Source organism: Penicillium pulvis (assembly GCF_028828015.1).
Source record: "Penicillium pulvis strain IBT 33274 chromosome Unknown contig_12_segment0_segment0, whole genome shotgun sequence".
Lineage (NCBI taxonomy): Eukaryota > Fungi > Ascomycota > Eurotiomycetes > Eurotiales > Aspergillaceae > Penicillium > Penicillium pulvis.
Window position 1 is genome coordinate 3790693 of NW_026643072.1, and position 15428 is coordinate 3806120.

At 46.6% G+C, this 15428-nt stretch overlaps 6 protein-coding genes across 6 annotated transcripts; 3 read left to right on the forward strand and 3 right to left on the reverse strand.

Annotated features, from left to right (window-relative positions):
- Positions 1-643: 643 nt before the first annotated feature.
- On the forward strand, positions 644-2285 carry N7503_002641 (tRNA-ribosyltransferase family protein; the record flags this gene model as incomplete). The annotated part of the gene is made up of 8 exons (XM_057062188.1): positions 644-718; positions 784-1034; positions 1099-1182; positions 1246-1566; positions 1617-1674; positions 1731-1808; positions 1859-2046; positions 2096-2285. 8 exons carry the CDS (start codon positions 644-646, stop codon positions 2283-2285), a joined length of 1245 nt encoding a protein of 414 aa, XP_056926150.1.
- Positions 2286-2510: 225 nt separating this feature from the next.
- N7503_002642 (uncharacterized protein) lies at positions 2511-4433 on the reverse strand (the record flags this gene model as incomplete). Its single annotated transcript, XM_057062189.1, has 5 exons — positions 2511-3188; positions 3254-3664; positions 3727-3925; positions 3979-4108; positions 4160-4433. 5 exons carry the CDS (start codon positions 4431-4433, stop codon positions 2511-2513), a joined length of 1692 nt encoding a protein of 563 aa, XP_056926151.1.
- An 892-nt stretch (positions 4434-5325) lies between these two features.
- Positions 5326-5741, reverse strand: N7503_002643 (uncharacterized protein; the record flags this gene model as incomplete). Its single annotated transcript, XM_057062190.1, has 2 exons — positions 5326-5557; positions 5614-5741. 2 exons carry the CDS (start codon positions 5739-5741, stop codon positions 5326-5328), a joined length of 360 nt encoding a protein of 119 aa, XP_056926152.1.
- A 1920-nt stretch (positions 5742-7661) lies between these two features.
- Positions 7662-11077, forward strand: N7503_002644 (ankyrin repeat domain-containing protein; the record flags this gene model as incomplete). The annotated part of the gene is made up of 4 exons (XM_057062191.1): positions 7662-7771; positions 7827-8123; positions 8207-9034; positions 9091-11077. The coding sequence occupies 4 exons, from the start codon at positions 7662-7664 to the stop codon at positions 11075-11077; spliced, it is 3222 nt and encodes a 1073-aa protein (XP_056926153.1).
- A 633-nt stretch (positions 11078-11710) lies between these two features.
- Positions 11711-12875, reverse strand: N7503_002645 (phytanoyl-CoA dioxygenase family protein; the record flags this gene model as incomplete). Its single annotated transcript, XM_057062192.1, has 4 exons — positions 11711-11840; positions 11899-12321; positions 12373-12576; positions 12631-12875. 4 exons carry the CDS (start codon positions 12873-12875, stop codon positions 11711-11713), a joined length of 1002 nt encoding a protein of 333 aa, XP_056926154.1.
- Positions 12876-13431: 556 nt separating this feature from the next.
- Positions 13432-15260, forward strand: N7503_002646 (uncharacterized protein; the record flags this gene model as incomplete). The annotated part of the gene is made up of 2 exons (XM_057062193.1): positions 13432-15063; positions 15123-15260. The coding sequence occupies 2 exons, from the start codon at positions 13432-13434 to the stop codon at positions 15258-15260; spliced, it is 1770 nt and encodes a 589-aa protein (XP_056926155.1).
- Positions 15261-15428: the final 168 nt, after the last annotated feature.

Below are 15428 nucleotides of genomic sequence, written 5' to 3' on the forward strand. Positions count from 1 at the left end.
TGTTGTCGATCAGACCGCACAAAAATATCTGGAATGTTCAGGGGCATTGTTTGTCCCCCTCTTTGTTTGCTACATTTGTTTTTCCCGGCATTTAGTCCCTGAACCCCGGACAATGTACCCCCGCATTTCTTCCCGCACTGGAGATCGGCGATTGTCCGAACCTCCGATTCACCGACTTCGGCTGGAATCCGTGATCGACTCATGGATAGTAAATAAGCAAGTTGAATTAGTTGATGCTATTAGTCATTTGCCAATTAGAACGGTGGTCATCTTGAATGCTAGTCAGTGTTTCGAAAACAAATAGGGAAACCTTTGAATGAGGGTTTCAACACTAATATTGGAAGATTCTTCATAAGAATGATAAAAAATTTTCGCAGCACCTATTTCAAGCCAATTATAATGGGTGTTCTGTACAGTAAATTCTAGAAGTGTACTAGGAAGGCCTTTGCTTCACAAGTAAACACTGCCATACTTGAACCAAACTTTGGCCTGGATGCAAACCAAGCAAACACCTTATCGCGATACCGTTCCTGATCGCATCGCAAACACTGCGTCTGTGACAATTCCCTCCATGCAACGCCAGTCGCTGGCCAGATCACTCTTTAGGAATACCCGTTTGGCACTTAATATTCAAAGCGCCAAAATGACTACCACTACTGGGCCAAATGGGCAGTCTAAGCCCTCCGCATTGACATTTGAGCGGCACGCGAAGTGCTCGGTATGATTTCTGCCCCTCCATGCCTCGACAGGACTTTGCCTGACTTTCATTTCCATTTTTAATAGACCACAAAAGCTCGCGCGAGCACACTTATCCTCCCTCATGGCTCTGTTCCTCTCCCGATTTTCATGCCTGTCGCGACACAGGCATCTCTTAAAGGCCTGACTTACGACCAATTGCGGGATACTGGATGCATGCTGTGTCTCAATAATACCTACCACCTCGGATTAAAACCCGGTCAGGAAGTTTTGGACTCAGTTGGTGGTGCGCACAAGTTGCAAGGATGGGATCGGAATCTCTTGACCGATAGTGGAGGGTGAGCAATGTTATTTGCGCAGGGAATTATGTGACTTGGCTGACCAGGCCATTGTGTCTTGAAGTTTCCAGATGGTGTCTCTGCTTAAGCTGGCTACTGTGACAGAGGAAGGTGTGCGGTTTCTCAGCCCCCACGATGGCGAACCAATGTATGATGCCCTATCCACCATCTTGGACGCGAGTTGATACGCAGATAACTGACTCCCAGGCAGGCTTCTCACTCCCGAACACTCTATTGGACTTCAGAACTCAATTGGCTCAGATATCATCATGCAATTAGACGATGTCATTGCTACTACCTCCCCTGATCATGCCCGGATTAAAGAGGCCATGGAGCGCTCTGTGCGATGGTTGGATCGCTGCATTGATGCGCATAAATACCCCGAAAGGCAAAATCTCTTCTGTATCATCCAGGGAGGCCTAGATTTGGAGCTACGGAAACAGTGTTGCGAGGAAATGGTGGCCCGAGATACCCCTGGAATCGCCATTGGTGGTTTGTCGGGAGGTGAGGACAAACAGGAGTTCTGCAAGGTGTAAGTGTTTCATTCTTTTGAGGAGGTTTGGCTGGCGCTGACTATTCCAGTGTGGATACTTGCACTGGACTTCTTCCCGAAAACAAGCCTAGATACGTTATGGGAGTGGTATGTTGTCTAGAATCAATCCTCCACTTCCCCGTTCTCAAACTCACTTCGTCTAGGGATATCCCGAAGATATTGTCGTTGCAGTCGCTCTTGGAGCTGATATGTTTGATTGTGTGTGGCCAACAAGAACCGCGGTACGTCTAATCAAAAACCTTGTATTCGTCCTCATGCTCATAAATATCAGCGTTTCGGACAAGCAATCCTCACGTCCGGCACAATAAACTTGCGCCATAAATCTTTTGAGGCAGACTTTTCTCCAATTGAAGAGAGATGTACCTGCACATGCTGTCTTCCTGCCGACAAAGGAGGTCTCGGCCTCACCAAGGCCTACATGCACCATGTCACCGCGAAGGAGACAGTTGGTGCTCATTTGTAAGACCTGTCTTTAAATATTATAGAGGTTCTTCGCTAACATTTCCAGACTCACAATGCATAACGTCCATTTTATGTTGACCTTGATGGGGAGAGTGCGGCAAGCTATTCTCGAAGACAGTTACCCAGCTTTTATTCGCGAATTCTTCTCCAAAATCTATCAAGGCGACAAGTCAAAGTACCCTGAATGGGCAGTTGGTGCGCTGAAGGGTGTTGGGATGGACTTGTTGGAAGACTAGTCTCGATCACTACAATGATTCAAACGAAGTGCTTTTCCTCGAAGGAGGAATTAACGGGGAAAAGCAGGACATGTGCATATGAGCGTTTTTGATTAGACATTGCATACATTGTTCAACCAGAATACGGCATCATGATATACGACCTAACTTGATAATGTGAATGAGCATCGGAAATATCCTCCCAGTCAAAGCCAGCACAAAACTTGACTTCAGTCCTTTCAATCTTCAATCTGTTTTACTCTTAGTGAACCTCCCGGTGAAGTGTCGAATATTCTTCCCCCAAAAATAAACCGGCAAACCCAACAGCCCCAATACAGCCGTCAAAGCCCCAAATATGCCAAACGCTCCATCATACCCACTCCTCGTCACAAAGGCACTTGTTCCATAACTCGTTCCAAATGAGATAAAGCCTCGAAAAGCACAAATAATAACCAAAAGCGGGCCTGAACTCCCAGGGTAACTATCCAACAAGTACGTAATCGCCACAATATTCGCACCCACAAAGCAGAGATAATACCCCGCGACCGCCCACACATATACAAACCAGTGATACTGCTCCGGATGCGTTGCGCCTTGTCCGTAAAGCACCGCAGTGAAACATCCAATGATAACGGGGAAAACGAGCGGAATAAGCCGAGTCTCTGGCTCGTGCATGCCATTGTTGCGTTTTGCGCGCCAGCGAATTAACGAGTCCGATCCGAACCCGAATAGTGGGAGGCCTACTAGCGCGACAATAATCTGTCCGCAATTCACGTAGCTGGTGCTTGTGTCGGGCCAATTGTATGGGGTCCCTGTGAGGATTGTGCCGTATGTAGTTCCGATGGCAATGTTTACGCCAATTGTGAGGCCGTTTATGCATAGAGCCCAGAAAACATTTGGGAAGAGGAGAAATTGGAAGGTTTGCTAATCATTGGGGCGAGGGATCAGATTCTGCATTTCAAGCCGGAGGCATTATGAAGAGAACTCACTTTAAGCACGTCGGCTGCCTTGCGCCACTCAGGTTCACCGATCCAGAGTCGCATATCTGATTTCCAGGTACGCGCCTCATAATGCACGTAGTCAAGAGGCGGTTTGACTTTGCATACTTTCGAAGTTGATTTGAGCTCTATGTTAGCTTCGAGATCTGATTTGCCTAGGTTCTCCGATACTGAATCTTCCTGATATGTGGCCTGATTTCGGTCATATTTGGTCTCCGGAAGAAGGAAAAGGGCGATTAGGAACTGGAGTCCTGCTAGTCCGGCTCCGAGCCAGTACCAGCCTGCCGGTGTGATAGCTCCTGCGATAGGACTCCCGAAGAGAACGTAAATGGTGGTCAAGACTACTTGAATAGCCTGTTGAGTCATAAGACATTTACTTCTCTCGTGGAGGAAAAATAGTTCCTGGTGAAGTATTTATTAGTGCGATAATCACTTGGTGGGTTTTATTTGCAGAAAGTAAGTACCTGAGTTATCATTGGAACCAGTGCTTCACTCTGTCCTGCACATAGTCCCAGGATCATACGAGCAGCAAGATGCCATTCGTACGTTTTAGCGACGGCGCATAATGCAGCTCCAAGTATGAGGACTAGAGTGAAGCCCAATATAACGATTCGACGACCGACGCCAATGGCAAGAGGCATTCCTATGAGATTTCCAATTCCCCTAGTGAATGTTAGCTTGTAGCAAGGAGGATAATACATGTGTTAGATGTTTACATGAACAGTGTTGGGTATGTCATCAACGCAGTAATATCTGCATAGTCCTTGCCGGCCGCACTGTATTCGGGGATATAGAAGGTCATTATACCACCGAATCCAGAGACGAGGGCGACACCTAATGTTGCAACTGAGAGAGGACTTTAGCAAGAATATAGCAAGACAGTGACTCAGGACTCACAAGTAGATATCACAACGAGAATCACTGTTTTCTGCCATAACGGCATATTTAATGGGTCTTTGCCAAGTAAGCTCAAGGATTCCCAAATTTTGAACTCCATTCTGGTGTTCACCGTACCTCGTGGATCCGCCGTTGGCGTTGGGATATAAACAATGTGGTCTTCGGTCAATTTCACAGTTCCTACAACCTTGACTATCCCATCCAGCTCCTGGCCAGAGGACTCATCGTCTACCACTTCAACATGCTCACCACGGGCCTTGTCGGTATCCTTCATTGTGCCCACGAGTGTATGGTAAAATACCGAACGACAGAGACCAAAAAACGGACGATTTTGAACAGATTCAATCGAGTATTATGAGCGTCGGATTTCTAGCATTGTATCTACTTAACTCCAGAGGTGGCTTACATATATAGTATAATGCTTTCCCATGTTCCTCGGCTCCCGAAGCTAGAGATGTTTTCCACCCCCGCAGGCTTTTAATTTTAGCCACGTACCAATCCTTAATATTGCATTCTAAGTTTGTAGTCACTTACCAGGTGGAACTTGTGTATTAAACTTTGCAGGAATGCAATCCGTTTGACAGCTGACCCACTACTTCCCCGCTTCCCCAGACTGTTGTTGCAAAGGGAAGTGGAGGACTCGTTCGTAACCCCGTATCTACCGAGTGGGGGACGCTTACTGCGGGCCTGGTGGGATCATTTCCCCCACTGAAACTTTAAGTGATGATGTTGCGGTCTTGTTTTTAAATATGAAGTAATTGAGCAACACAGCGCCTCTGGAGCTTAGTATCTCCATCTTGCATGCAACCTTTAGAAACCTCACTAGCAGAAAGAGCAGCAGCCATGAGGATCTTTACCAGTGGTCTAAAACCCTACTTAGCATGAAGATCTATGAGCTCAAAAGGCTTTCTCCTTGGTTAAAGAAACGAAATGCAAGGAGATAATGATACATTTCTCAAAATTGACTATTATACCCTTTAGTAGGGATACAAGCGTAAGACCGGTCAGAAGATTGCGGCAGATAAGATTAAAAACATAGCTTGAAGTTGGATTCAAGTGTAATTAAGACCATGGCAGTATTCACTGTCATAGAAGAGTTGAATCTTCTACCCTTATCACTTCCATTTGCGATTGTAAATCCTGGTTGGAAGCAAGGATGTCGCAATTTACCAGTTCCCATTGCCATGGGAACCCCAAGTTCCGGTAGAGGTAGCTGTCACCGTGCAAGTGGAAGTGGACGTAGCGGTGATCGTAGCCGTAGCTGTAATAGTGTCTGTAGTGGTGACAGGGTCTGTAACGGTGACGGTATCGGTACAAGTGACAGTATGCGTACTAGTGACGGGATCCACAATGGTGATGGTGGCCGTAGAGGTTGCTGTAGTACACCAAGAACCGTTGCTAAGACTGTTAGTCATCATCGCTGGCCTGATCATCATGATTAAGCGGAGACTCACTCTGTGTGCTGGCCAGTCCAACCCGACCCGTGCACATCGGTAGGCTTTGCGCCGTTGTGGTCAGTCAAACCAGGCAGTGCAGTGACAGAGGCACAGATGGTCAAGAGAGTAAGGATGGAGAACTGCATTTTGACAGGTATCTTGATGAAGATGAGTGTAAGAAATGTTCTTTGTGGATTTCAAATGGCTTTTTCTGATGAGAAGGGACTCTTTGTAGGTCAGGGTAGCGCCTTATATAGCCTGCTGATGGTAGGTACTTTTGTACCTAGCTATCTACAAATCAGTATATTTGTCTGCTTCATTGCTCGGATAAAAAGGCACTATCCACATTCTTGACAGTTACACGGAGTAAAGAAAGTGCATTGTAGTAGAGGAATGTGAGCGCGGAGCCTCCCACCATTCAGATTACTGACAGCTTGAACCCCTTGCCTCCGCTAGAATATTCTCCGTTGATATTCTTAGATATCATATTCTCCGCGACCCTCGTCGAGAGTGGAGAATGTTAATGTATCTATCCTAAAGCGGTAATTAGCTCTACATTTGAGTTTTGATGCCCAGAAATCTTTATGAATTGTGAAGTCCTTGCCATTTAGAGTTGAAAATTGCAGAAGCTTCAAGAGAGCAAAGCTTATTACATCTGACACAAAATGTGATTTTTGATTTTTGCCCACCTTGGCAAGTTGAGCCATTTAAATATCTCTTTCTATCCTCTCGCAACTATCCTTTTCCCTAACCATCATATCGACCGCCTATTTTGCTACACATCAAATAATAACATGATATTATTGCATTACTACCCTTTATGTAAAGAACGCGCTTATCTCTCTGTGGTCATCTGCTCTCAGGAAAGCTGAGAGCCGTAATACTCTCTTGTCAATGCGCATTTTGTGGCTGATAAGGGGTAAATATGTTGAAACTTTCGATATTCTGAGTAGCTAGACGCACTCTGGCTAACAAAAAGCCCCTTCTCCGGCCAACAAAATACGTGAATCAGATACTCAGGGCCACCAGGAGGCAACGAAAGGTAAATCCCTGGCCAACAACACGTGTCGGCGTTTGCCAGCTCCGGCTTCTGAGGAATCCATCCACCTGACACTGGCCGAAAAATTCAGCCCGATCCTCAATGAGATAATATCCCGCGAATCATTTGATCAGAATCGTAGAATGTCATTATTCTAGGAATGCATTAAACTCGCCGAAGTCACACCAGGGTATGATTCAAGTTGTCTAGATTCTTTACTTTTATGATCATGGGCTCGTAGAACACTGTTTTCCAAATACTCAACAAAGACTAGAACGTTCTAAAAGCCCTCTATAGGATCTATGCTCATATCAGTGCTCACTGGGAACAGTACAATTTTACTATTAGGACGGCGGTGTAATTATTTCATACCAATGTTCAATAAATGCTGCTCCTAGTCCAACGTCTAAACACTCTAACCTCGATTCTTGAGTCCCTTTCCTTTCAGCTATCTATGATAGGTCATGTCTCGCTTCTTAAACTTGTGCCATTTATTAAGTGCAGAGAAACAATGTAAAGAGAAGAAGAAAAAAGAAGATAGCAAGTCATAATTCATGAAATTCAGAAGAAATACTCTTTACATGAAGAATTATGGGAAATGGAGATCCAGGCGATAATCTAAAATATATGTATGCTATCACCATGCCTCTTTTTCTGTCCTGGCCCCAAGCAATGAAGACTTCGCCATGTAAGAATTCTTCTTGACCGTCATCTAACGTTAGGCCTTGCAGACTCCAACCCTGTCTTGAAAGTGATCTTTCTTGTGATCGAGATACGCACTACTCTCACTCTCTTCAGAACAATATCCTCTTCTGAGATTTGGAGGTGCGGCTAAAGTATTCTAGTACCTGACCAGGCTGCACTGCAGATCCTTACCATCTTGTACAAGCGCCCAGCCCCCCGCTTCAGCCCCCACGCCTCAGCCGTTTTCACACTTAGTCGAATCCTCGTTCTCCAACTTTCCCCTGGTTACTTTTCTCAATAAACTGGATGGTTATATAGGGTATACCAGTATTTGAACGTCAAGATGAGTTTCGGCATTGGCGTGGGGGATGTTCTCGCGACTCTCAAACTCGCCGATGAATTGAAAAAGCGGTTCGCGCAAGCTCCCAGTGAGTTCAAAGCTATTTTTGGAGAGTAAGAAGACCCCGACCTCTTGGGATACTTGAATTACACTAATCATCAACAACAGAATTAAAAGTCTGTGGGCCGTCCTTCACGATCTCAATGATATTCCAAAAGAGGGCCTCAGTGTGCACCAGAGGAGCGAGATGGAATCAATTGTTCAAAAAGGGCGCGAGGTGCTTTTAGAAATTGAAGACAAGCTGAGCAAATACAATGTCCTTGCATTTAAGACTTCGAGCTGGAAGAGCAATGCTCTTCGGGCATGGAGCCGAATCAAGTGGGACCCCGCTGAAGTCAACAGCTTGCGGAATCGCATTATGTCTTGCATTTCCCTTTTCAATTTGGTTATGGGGAACATTAATCAGTATGGAGATATTCTCATTACCTCTCTGCTTCTAGATTTGCACTGGTTTGCCCTGGAAACTGCATCGCTGATGATATAATTAGGGATCTGACCCTGGAGATTGGTGCGGAGGTCCGTTCCATAAAGGGCAATCAGGACGCTCAGCTACGCAATGAAATGCTCGCATTCATTTATCCGATCGACCCCTCGGAGCGACAGCGCAAAATACTCAACATGCGGCATGAAGGCGCAGGGAAATGGCTACTAGAAAGTAAGGAGTTCCTCCTCTGGGTCGCCAATGAAAAGAAGAAGGCTTTTATGCTCTGCACTGGAGTTCCCGGGGCTGGCAAGACGGTTCTTGCTTCTATCATCATTGACCATCTTGAGAAAAAGTATGCCAACGACGAGAGTATTGCGGTTACTTATCTATACTTCGACTATCGGCAGCGTATTGAATTTCCGGACCTCCTTTCTAGTCTCCTCAGACAATTGCTCCAGGGCAATCCGGGACTGGATGGAATCATCGCTGACTTGAACTTCCGACGCCGACACAATCCTAGTCGTCTTTCTGAAACAGAACTTAAACAGGAACTTGAAATGGCGATATCTCAGTGCAGTGAGGTGTTCTTTCTCATTGACGCGCTGGATGAATGCTTGGATGTTCGTGTACGACGTCAATTCCTCATCTGGATTCGACACCTTCTCAATTCCAACGGCCATACGAAGATTAAGGTCCTTGCCACCACGCGGCACGAGGATCAATTTGGCCAGTCCTGCTTCAGCAATGATCTCAACTTGGAAATCAAAGCTAGCAGAGAAGATGTGGCAAGCTTTCTCGATGCAAGCCTGGATTATCTCCCGCCGTTCATTCAGAGGAAGCCCGAGCTCTGGCAATATATTCGTAATCAGATCATTGAATCCGCTGGGGGAATGTAAGTGTCACAGAGCTGTGACATCCATGGATGCAAGATATACTAATTTTTTCCAGGTTTTTACTTGCCCGTCTCTATTTGAATCTACTATTGGATGAAAAGAATGAGAAAAGAGTTCGAACACTAGGCAGCCAGCTCAAATCTGGCTCAGGGGCATACGATCATGCATATAACGAGACCATGAAAAGGATCGAGCAGCAAAGCCCGTTTTCTCAAGACCTTGCCAAGAGGATACTAGGATGGGTTACGTTTTCGGCACGACCACTTACCGCTGTCGAGCTGCAAGATGCTATTGCGATCGAAATTGGAGAGCCTGAGTTCGACGAAATGAACATAACAGATATTGGGGAGATGATCTCTGTCTGCTCCGGTTTGGTCGTCCTAGATGAAACGAGCAACATCGTTAAGCTTGGGCATTTTACAGCTCAAGAGTATCTGAAGCGCACGTCAAAGTCTTGGTTCACCGATGTTAATGAATTCCTCACGAATTCATGTATTACATATCTGTCGTTCAACTCTTTCGATGATTCTTATTTGGCCCAAGGCGTCCCTCAAGTGCAACGAAAGGAGTTTCCGTTCTACCAATATTCGGCTCATGAGCTAGGGACCCATCTCCGTCAGAGCCTTGGCAATGGCTCTCTCCTCTCTGCGTTTATCAGAAACGACGCCAAGGCTTCTCGATGCATGCGAGAAATGTTTGGTCTGTCAGGAACCAAATGCAGCTTCATGGGGCTACACCTTGCCTCACTATTTGGACTTGAACATGTCGTGGAGGGATCCTCCCACTCTGGCAGCGATCTCAATGTCTGGGACTACCTTGGCCGCACACCTCTTACATGGGCTGCAGCATCTGGCAACGAGACAGTAGCTAGACTTCTACTTGCCCGGGGAGCCGATCCTAACTCTGCTACACAAGAGAACTTTACCCCACTTTTCTACGCTGCAGCCTACGGTCATGCCGAGGTCGTTGGACTTTTGATCGAGGGGGGTGCCAATGTCAATTTTGAAAACAAAAGCAACGACACTCCGATCTTCTTCGCTGCGAAAGGTGGCGGTGAAATCCGATTCGATTCTAGGTCGCTATTCAGCGTGGGTGATCATGCATTGGTTATAAATTTGCTGCTCAGCGCGGGTGCTAATCTTGACCACGCAAACAATGGTCGTGAAACCCCCTTATATGCCGCAGCGGAGAATGGCCATGAGGCGGCTGTTGAATTGCTAATTGAGAGGAAAGCCAACATCAACTCATACCCTGCTCCTCTGGCCGCCGCAGCACAAAAAGGCCATGTCAAAATCACCAAACTACTCCTGGAAAGCGGTGCCAACACTCCATTCTGTACTGGGGATACAAACCTGCCGCGCTACTTTTATGCGCTTTCTGGGTTATCGAATTCGATTTTATGTGACGATGAAAGCTCTTTGGCAGTAGTACTTCGAGAATGGTGTAAACCAAACTTTCAAGATGAGTTTGGGCGATTGCCATTACACTGGGCAGCTTCACGAGGCGACATCACTCTGGTACAGCGCATTTTGAATGCCGGATGCACCCCGAATCCCAAGGATAAATTTGGTAGAACACCACTATTTGCGGCCGCTTGCAGGGATAGAGTAAACGTGGTGAAAGTATTGCTCGAACACCCCGACATCGAGACCCAAGGTGAGGATAAATTGGGACTTACCCCCCTTCAAGAGTCATTCAGAAGACAAAAGTCCTCTAGTATACCCAGGTTCCTCTCAGGATTCCCAGGAAGGGACATTGCAGGACCTTTTGACAAGGTTGTCGATCTTCTGAAAGTCAAGACTGGACTGCAAGAGGACTGTCTGCCCCATCTCATCCCTCCCTCGGCTTACAGCCATTCTCTTCCTCAGGCTGCTTTCCGTGGACATTGTGATGTCTGTCTTAACAAATTGGCATACAGCTCACGGCATTGTAAGAGCTGCAACATGATCACTAAGGACACCGCTTCTGGATGCACTGTTGTGTACTGTCATGTCTGCGTTCAGGGGATAAATGACTGTCCTCTTTGTGGGCAACCATTTTGAGAAGTGAGTATAGGCTGAGACCTTAATACAACTAAGTCAGTAATGTTGAGTTGGTGCACAAGCTGCCCTGGGGGAAAAGCGGACAGACATTGTATGTCTAGGCCTCGTTTCATGCCATGCGTCGTCAATATTTTCTGTACCAAAGATATTTCGGTCACTCCCGGGCCCTCGCTCATAAAGAGCTGTAATCACACACCAAAACTGTAGAAATCATGTGTTCGGGCTATCGCCTTTTCATAAATCATATAGGTGTAGGCTCCAAGGTTAGTGCCCTTAATGCTGTATTCTGCAGACCCTAGGAGATCAATAGAGGCGAGCAGCTTCACTTCTCATTTGCTTTATCTTCTCTATCTTCCGTCTTCCTTTTCTTCAACCCACCATCCACACAAGATTCCATACACAAAGTGCATTCTTTTCACTGCATTGAAGTACTTTATCTCCTCTGTCGAGGCCTCATATGGAGAGTTTTAAAACAACTTCATGATTCGTTTACAGGATACGAGACCTAATGGGAGGATAAAACTTAGTAAAAAAGATTGACTGAAAAGGCCGTATTGAAAAAGGAAAATGGTATCCCTAATCAACGTCTCTTTTTGGATGTATAGTAATAGGTGACCATCAATGAGAAGACAGTTAATAGGCCTCTACTCCGGCTAATTTCAGAACGGTCTCGGTCACATCAGGCTTCTCAAACGGTTCACTTCGATCCTTCGGACATACCACGCCATCACGCATCGGCTTCTCCTTCGTGGGACGAATATTGCTAGAACAGAATCATTAGCCCCGAAATGACACTCCTTTGATGGTTTGGGATGGCATACCAATGCGGCCAATGCGTCGTTCCAACAAAATTCTCAAAACACTCCTTCTTCAACTCCAACGCCTCGGGGGTAGCGAATTTCCGCGGCGTCATGCAGATATACTGCACATGTCGAATCTGAGTTCCCTCCGGCAGACATGCGTAGTGCATAGTCCGCGAGTCCCAGAGAACAAAGTCTCCAGGCTCCATATTAACCTTGATCAGCTCACAGCCGCGGTCCTCGAACCATTTCACATCCTTCTCGTTGAAGAGGAATAGATCCATGAATTGGGCTTCTGGGGGTGGAGCGTCTTCGTGATCATAGGACTCGCGTTTGTGGGCGAAGAACTCGTCGAATAGATTTGCGGAGCCTTTCATTAGCATTAGGCCACCATCGTTGGGACCATTGGGGGCATAGTTAAGCAGGCCCTGTACTGCTTGCATTCTGTATAGAATATTAGCTGGGCGAATGTTGGATACAGGTAATTTTGCTTACCCCTTGCGGTCTGGATTCTGGTCGCAGTGAGGCCAGGGACTCCAGTTAAGGTCTTTCCGTCTGGGGAGTGAGATATTCATCCCGTCAAATGAACAGATAAGTTCACTGGTTCCCCAGAGCTTTTCGAAGATATCGATGACAGCAGGCTCAGTGCGCGCTTCCCAGGCCATCTTCTCATGAGGTGCTCCGTAAGCAAAGTACATTCTATTGATTCGTTAGCTTATAACGGCATGTCCGTGGGTAAAATCTGCAACATACCCTCCTTTAAAGCTGACAGGCAGGTGGTCTGCGGTCCAGGTGGACTCATCGTTTTCGTCAAACCCAAGGTCAAATTTCTTCAACCACTGAATTTGCTTGTCGCGATAATAACTGGCACGCTCGGGGGTGATGACGTTCTTGATCACAACACAGCCATACTTCTGGAACTCATCCTGCCAGTCACCCCGAGTCTGAACAGAGGCGACCAAGTTCGAGCTCGCAGTCTCAATCTGTATGGACGACATCTTGGAAGAGACTTCGAAAACAATTCAACGTTTGCAAATTTAGGTACTTTATCGTCTGTTTACCAAAATGAAGGTAACACGGAAAGCACTGGACGTTGTTCAATTTTCAAAATGCTGTTCGATGGGGACAAATAAATAAGATATAGTCACAAGGCTGCCTCTTCAGGTGTAGTTGATCATCTTTACATTTTTATCGAGAAAATCTGTCAGTCTCAAACAACCCCCAACCCCCACTGTTTCCATTCCGGTGGGCCTTAAAGCATAAAACATGTTCGGCAATTGAAACAAAATGGACATCCTAGAAAGCTCCCCACTTTCCCGTGGTTGAACTTGCGGGGAAAAGTACAAAGGGTCTAAGCCAAACACCCATCGGCAAGCGGGGGTGGGGTGGATCAGAATTGACAACAGTGGAAAGATGTGGAGAACATCTGGATCAATATGCAACTGATGGGCATTGAATTCGTTGACTGGTCAGAATGTATAACTGAGACGAGGCCCAATCTAGGAAACTCCATTCAGTACAATTCGCAGTATCATCACACCAACATCTATTCAAATGCCTCCTCCAGTCCAATCTGCGTATAAGCGTATCGCCCAGCCAACCGCTGGAGAAAACGGATACCAAGCACGCCAATCTGGCAAATCCGAGATCCTTCCTGTTGGCTGGAATGGATTCAATGGCAAACCCCTTGAAAGCTCCATTCAAATTGATCACGATGTTGAGATTGTGGTTCGCGACGGCGTCCGTCTATATGTTGATGTGTATCGGCCAGCCCACTCGGATGAGAAAATTCCAGCTGTGCTCAGCTGGTCCTTTTATGGCAAAAAATATAGCGCCTTGGATATGCTCCCCATGACGACCTGGCATTGCTGTGTGAAGCCATCGGAGCTCAGTGGATTGGAGAAGTTCGAAGGGTTGGATCCGCAGATCTGGTGTCCGCGTGGATACGCTATTGTGAGTGTTGACACACGTGGTGCTGGCCACAGCGACGGCCAGATCTGTGTGATGGGAAGTCAGGATGCGGAGGATGGATATGACGTGGTGGAAGCGGTCGCTCGGATGGACTGGTGCAATGGAAATGTCGGTATGGCAGGCAATTCGGCACTGGCCATCTCGCAGTGGTTTATTGCTTCACAGGAGCCACCTTCTTTGAAGGCCATTGCGCCTTGGGAGGGATCTGGTGATATCTATCGCGAACAATTTTGTCGTGGCGGTTGGTTCTCAATGAGCAACTTCGATCTCATTGCGAAGGCTATTGTGCGTGGCCCTGAGAGTTCTGGACTTGAGGATTTTGAGGAGATGTATCGTCGTTCGCCTGTCTCCAGTGCGTTCTGGGAAGATAAACGCGCCGATATTTCTCGCGTGCAATGTCCTGTTTTCATTCGGGGATCGGATGTCAGCTCTATTCACACAATGGGTTCTATTCGTGGTTATTTGGAAGTGCCTCATGACAAAAAATGGATTCAGTGGGGCAGCAATCAGGAGTGGTATGAACTGTACAGTGTACCCGAGTCGACGACGGAGTTAGCCTTGTTCTTCGACCGTTATTTGAGAGAGAAAGATAACGGATGGGAGAATACGCCAAAGGTCCGATGGTCTGCGCTACAGTTTGGAGACCGGGAAGCCATCGACAATATTGCCCTTGAAGACTTTCCCGCACCCACAACTGACTACAAAGAATTCTTCCTGGGGGATAACAAGCTGCTTTGCCCTTCCCGTTCGTTGACCACCCAACGCATCAGCTATGACTCGGAAGACCGCCACAGCTTTGCCGAGTTTAACTATACATTCAAAAAGCCAGCGCGATTAATCGGTCTACCCAAGGCAGTACTGTACATGTCTTGCGATGCACACGATGACTTCACTGTTTTTGTCATTATACGCAAGAAAGATAAAAACGGTAAAGACCTGATGCATCTCAACTTTCCCTTCGATGCAACCCCCGTGAACTCTATTGATGAGATTCCGGAATCAGAACAGGCGAGCCTCAATCTGCACTTAGGTTCTGTTGGAATTCTACGCGCTTCGCACCGGGAAATTGATGAGTCAAAAAGCATACATCCACAGTTCCCCTTCCATCCTCATAAACGACAGGACAAGATTTCTCTAGGCACTATAGTGAAGCTGGAGATCGGCATTTGGGCAATGGGCGTGGACTTTGAGGAAGGCGAGACCATTAGTTTGAGGGTACGTACAATGTATTCTTCGATGTTATTGCTCTCCTGCTGATATTCTGTTCTACATAGGTTGGGGGACAGTACCCTAGTATCGCCGAGTATAAGTCGTTTTCGAGACCAAGGCCGGAGCATGAGCTGAACCGGGGCAAGCATGTTATCCACTGCAGTGAAGAACATCCCAGTGCACTCATTCTTCCATTCATCTAAGTTTCTTGGTATTAGAAAGCAAAAATTTGGAGTGATGATTTCAAATCACGGTCTTGGTGCCCATATTCCTTGTTACAAGATCCTTGGCCGCCAAGCTTCGGCAATCAATCGTGGACAGCCACATAATGCAAATGACGAAATAACATGATTCATCATATAATGTGATCT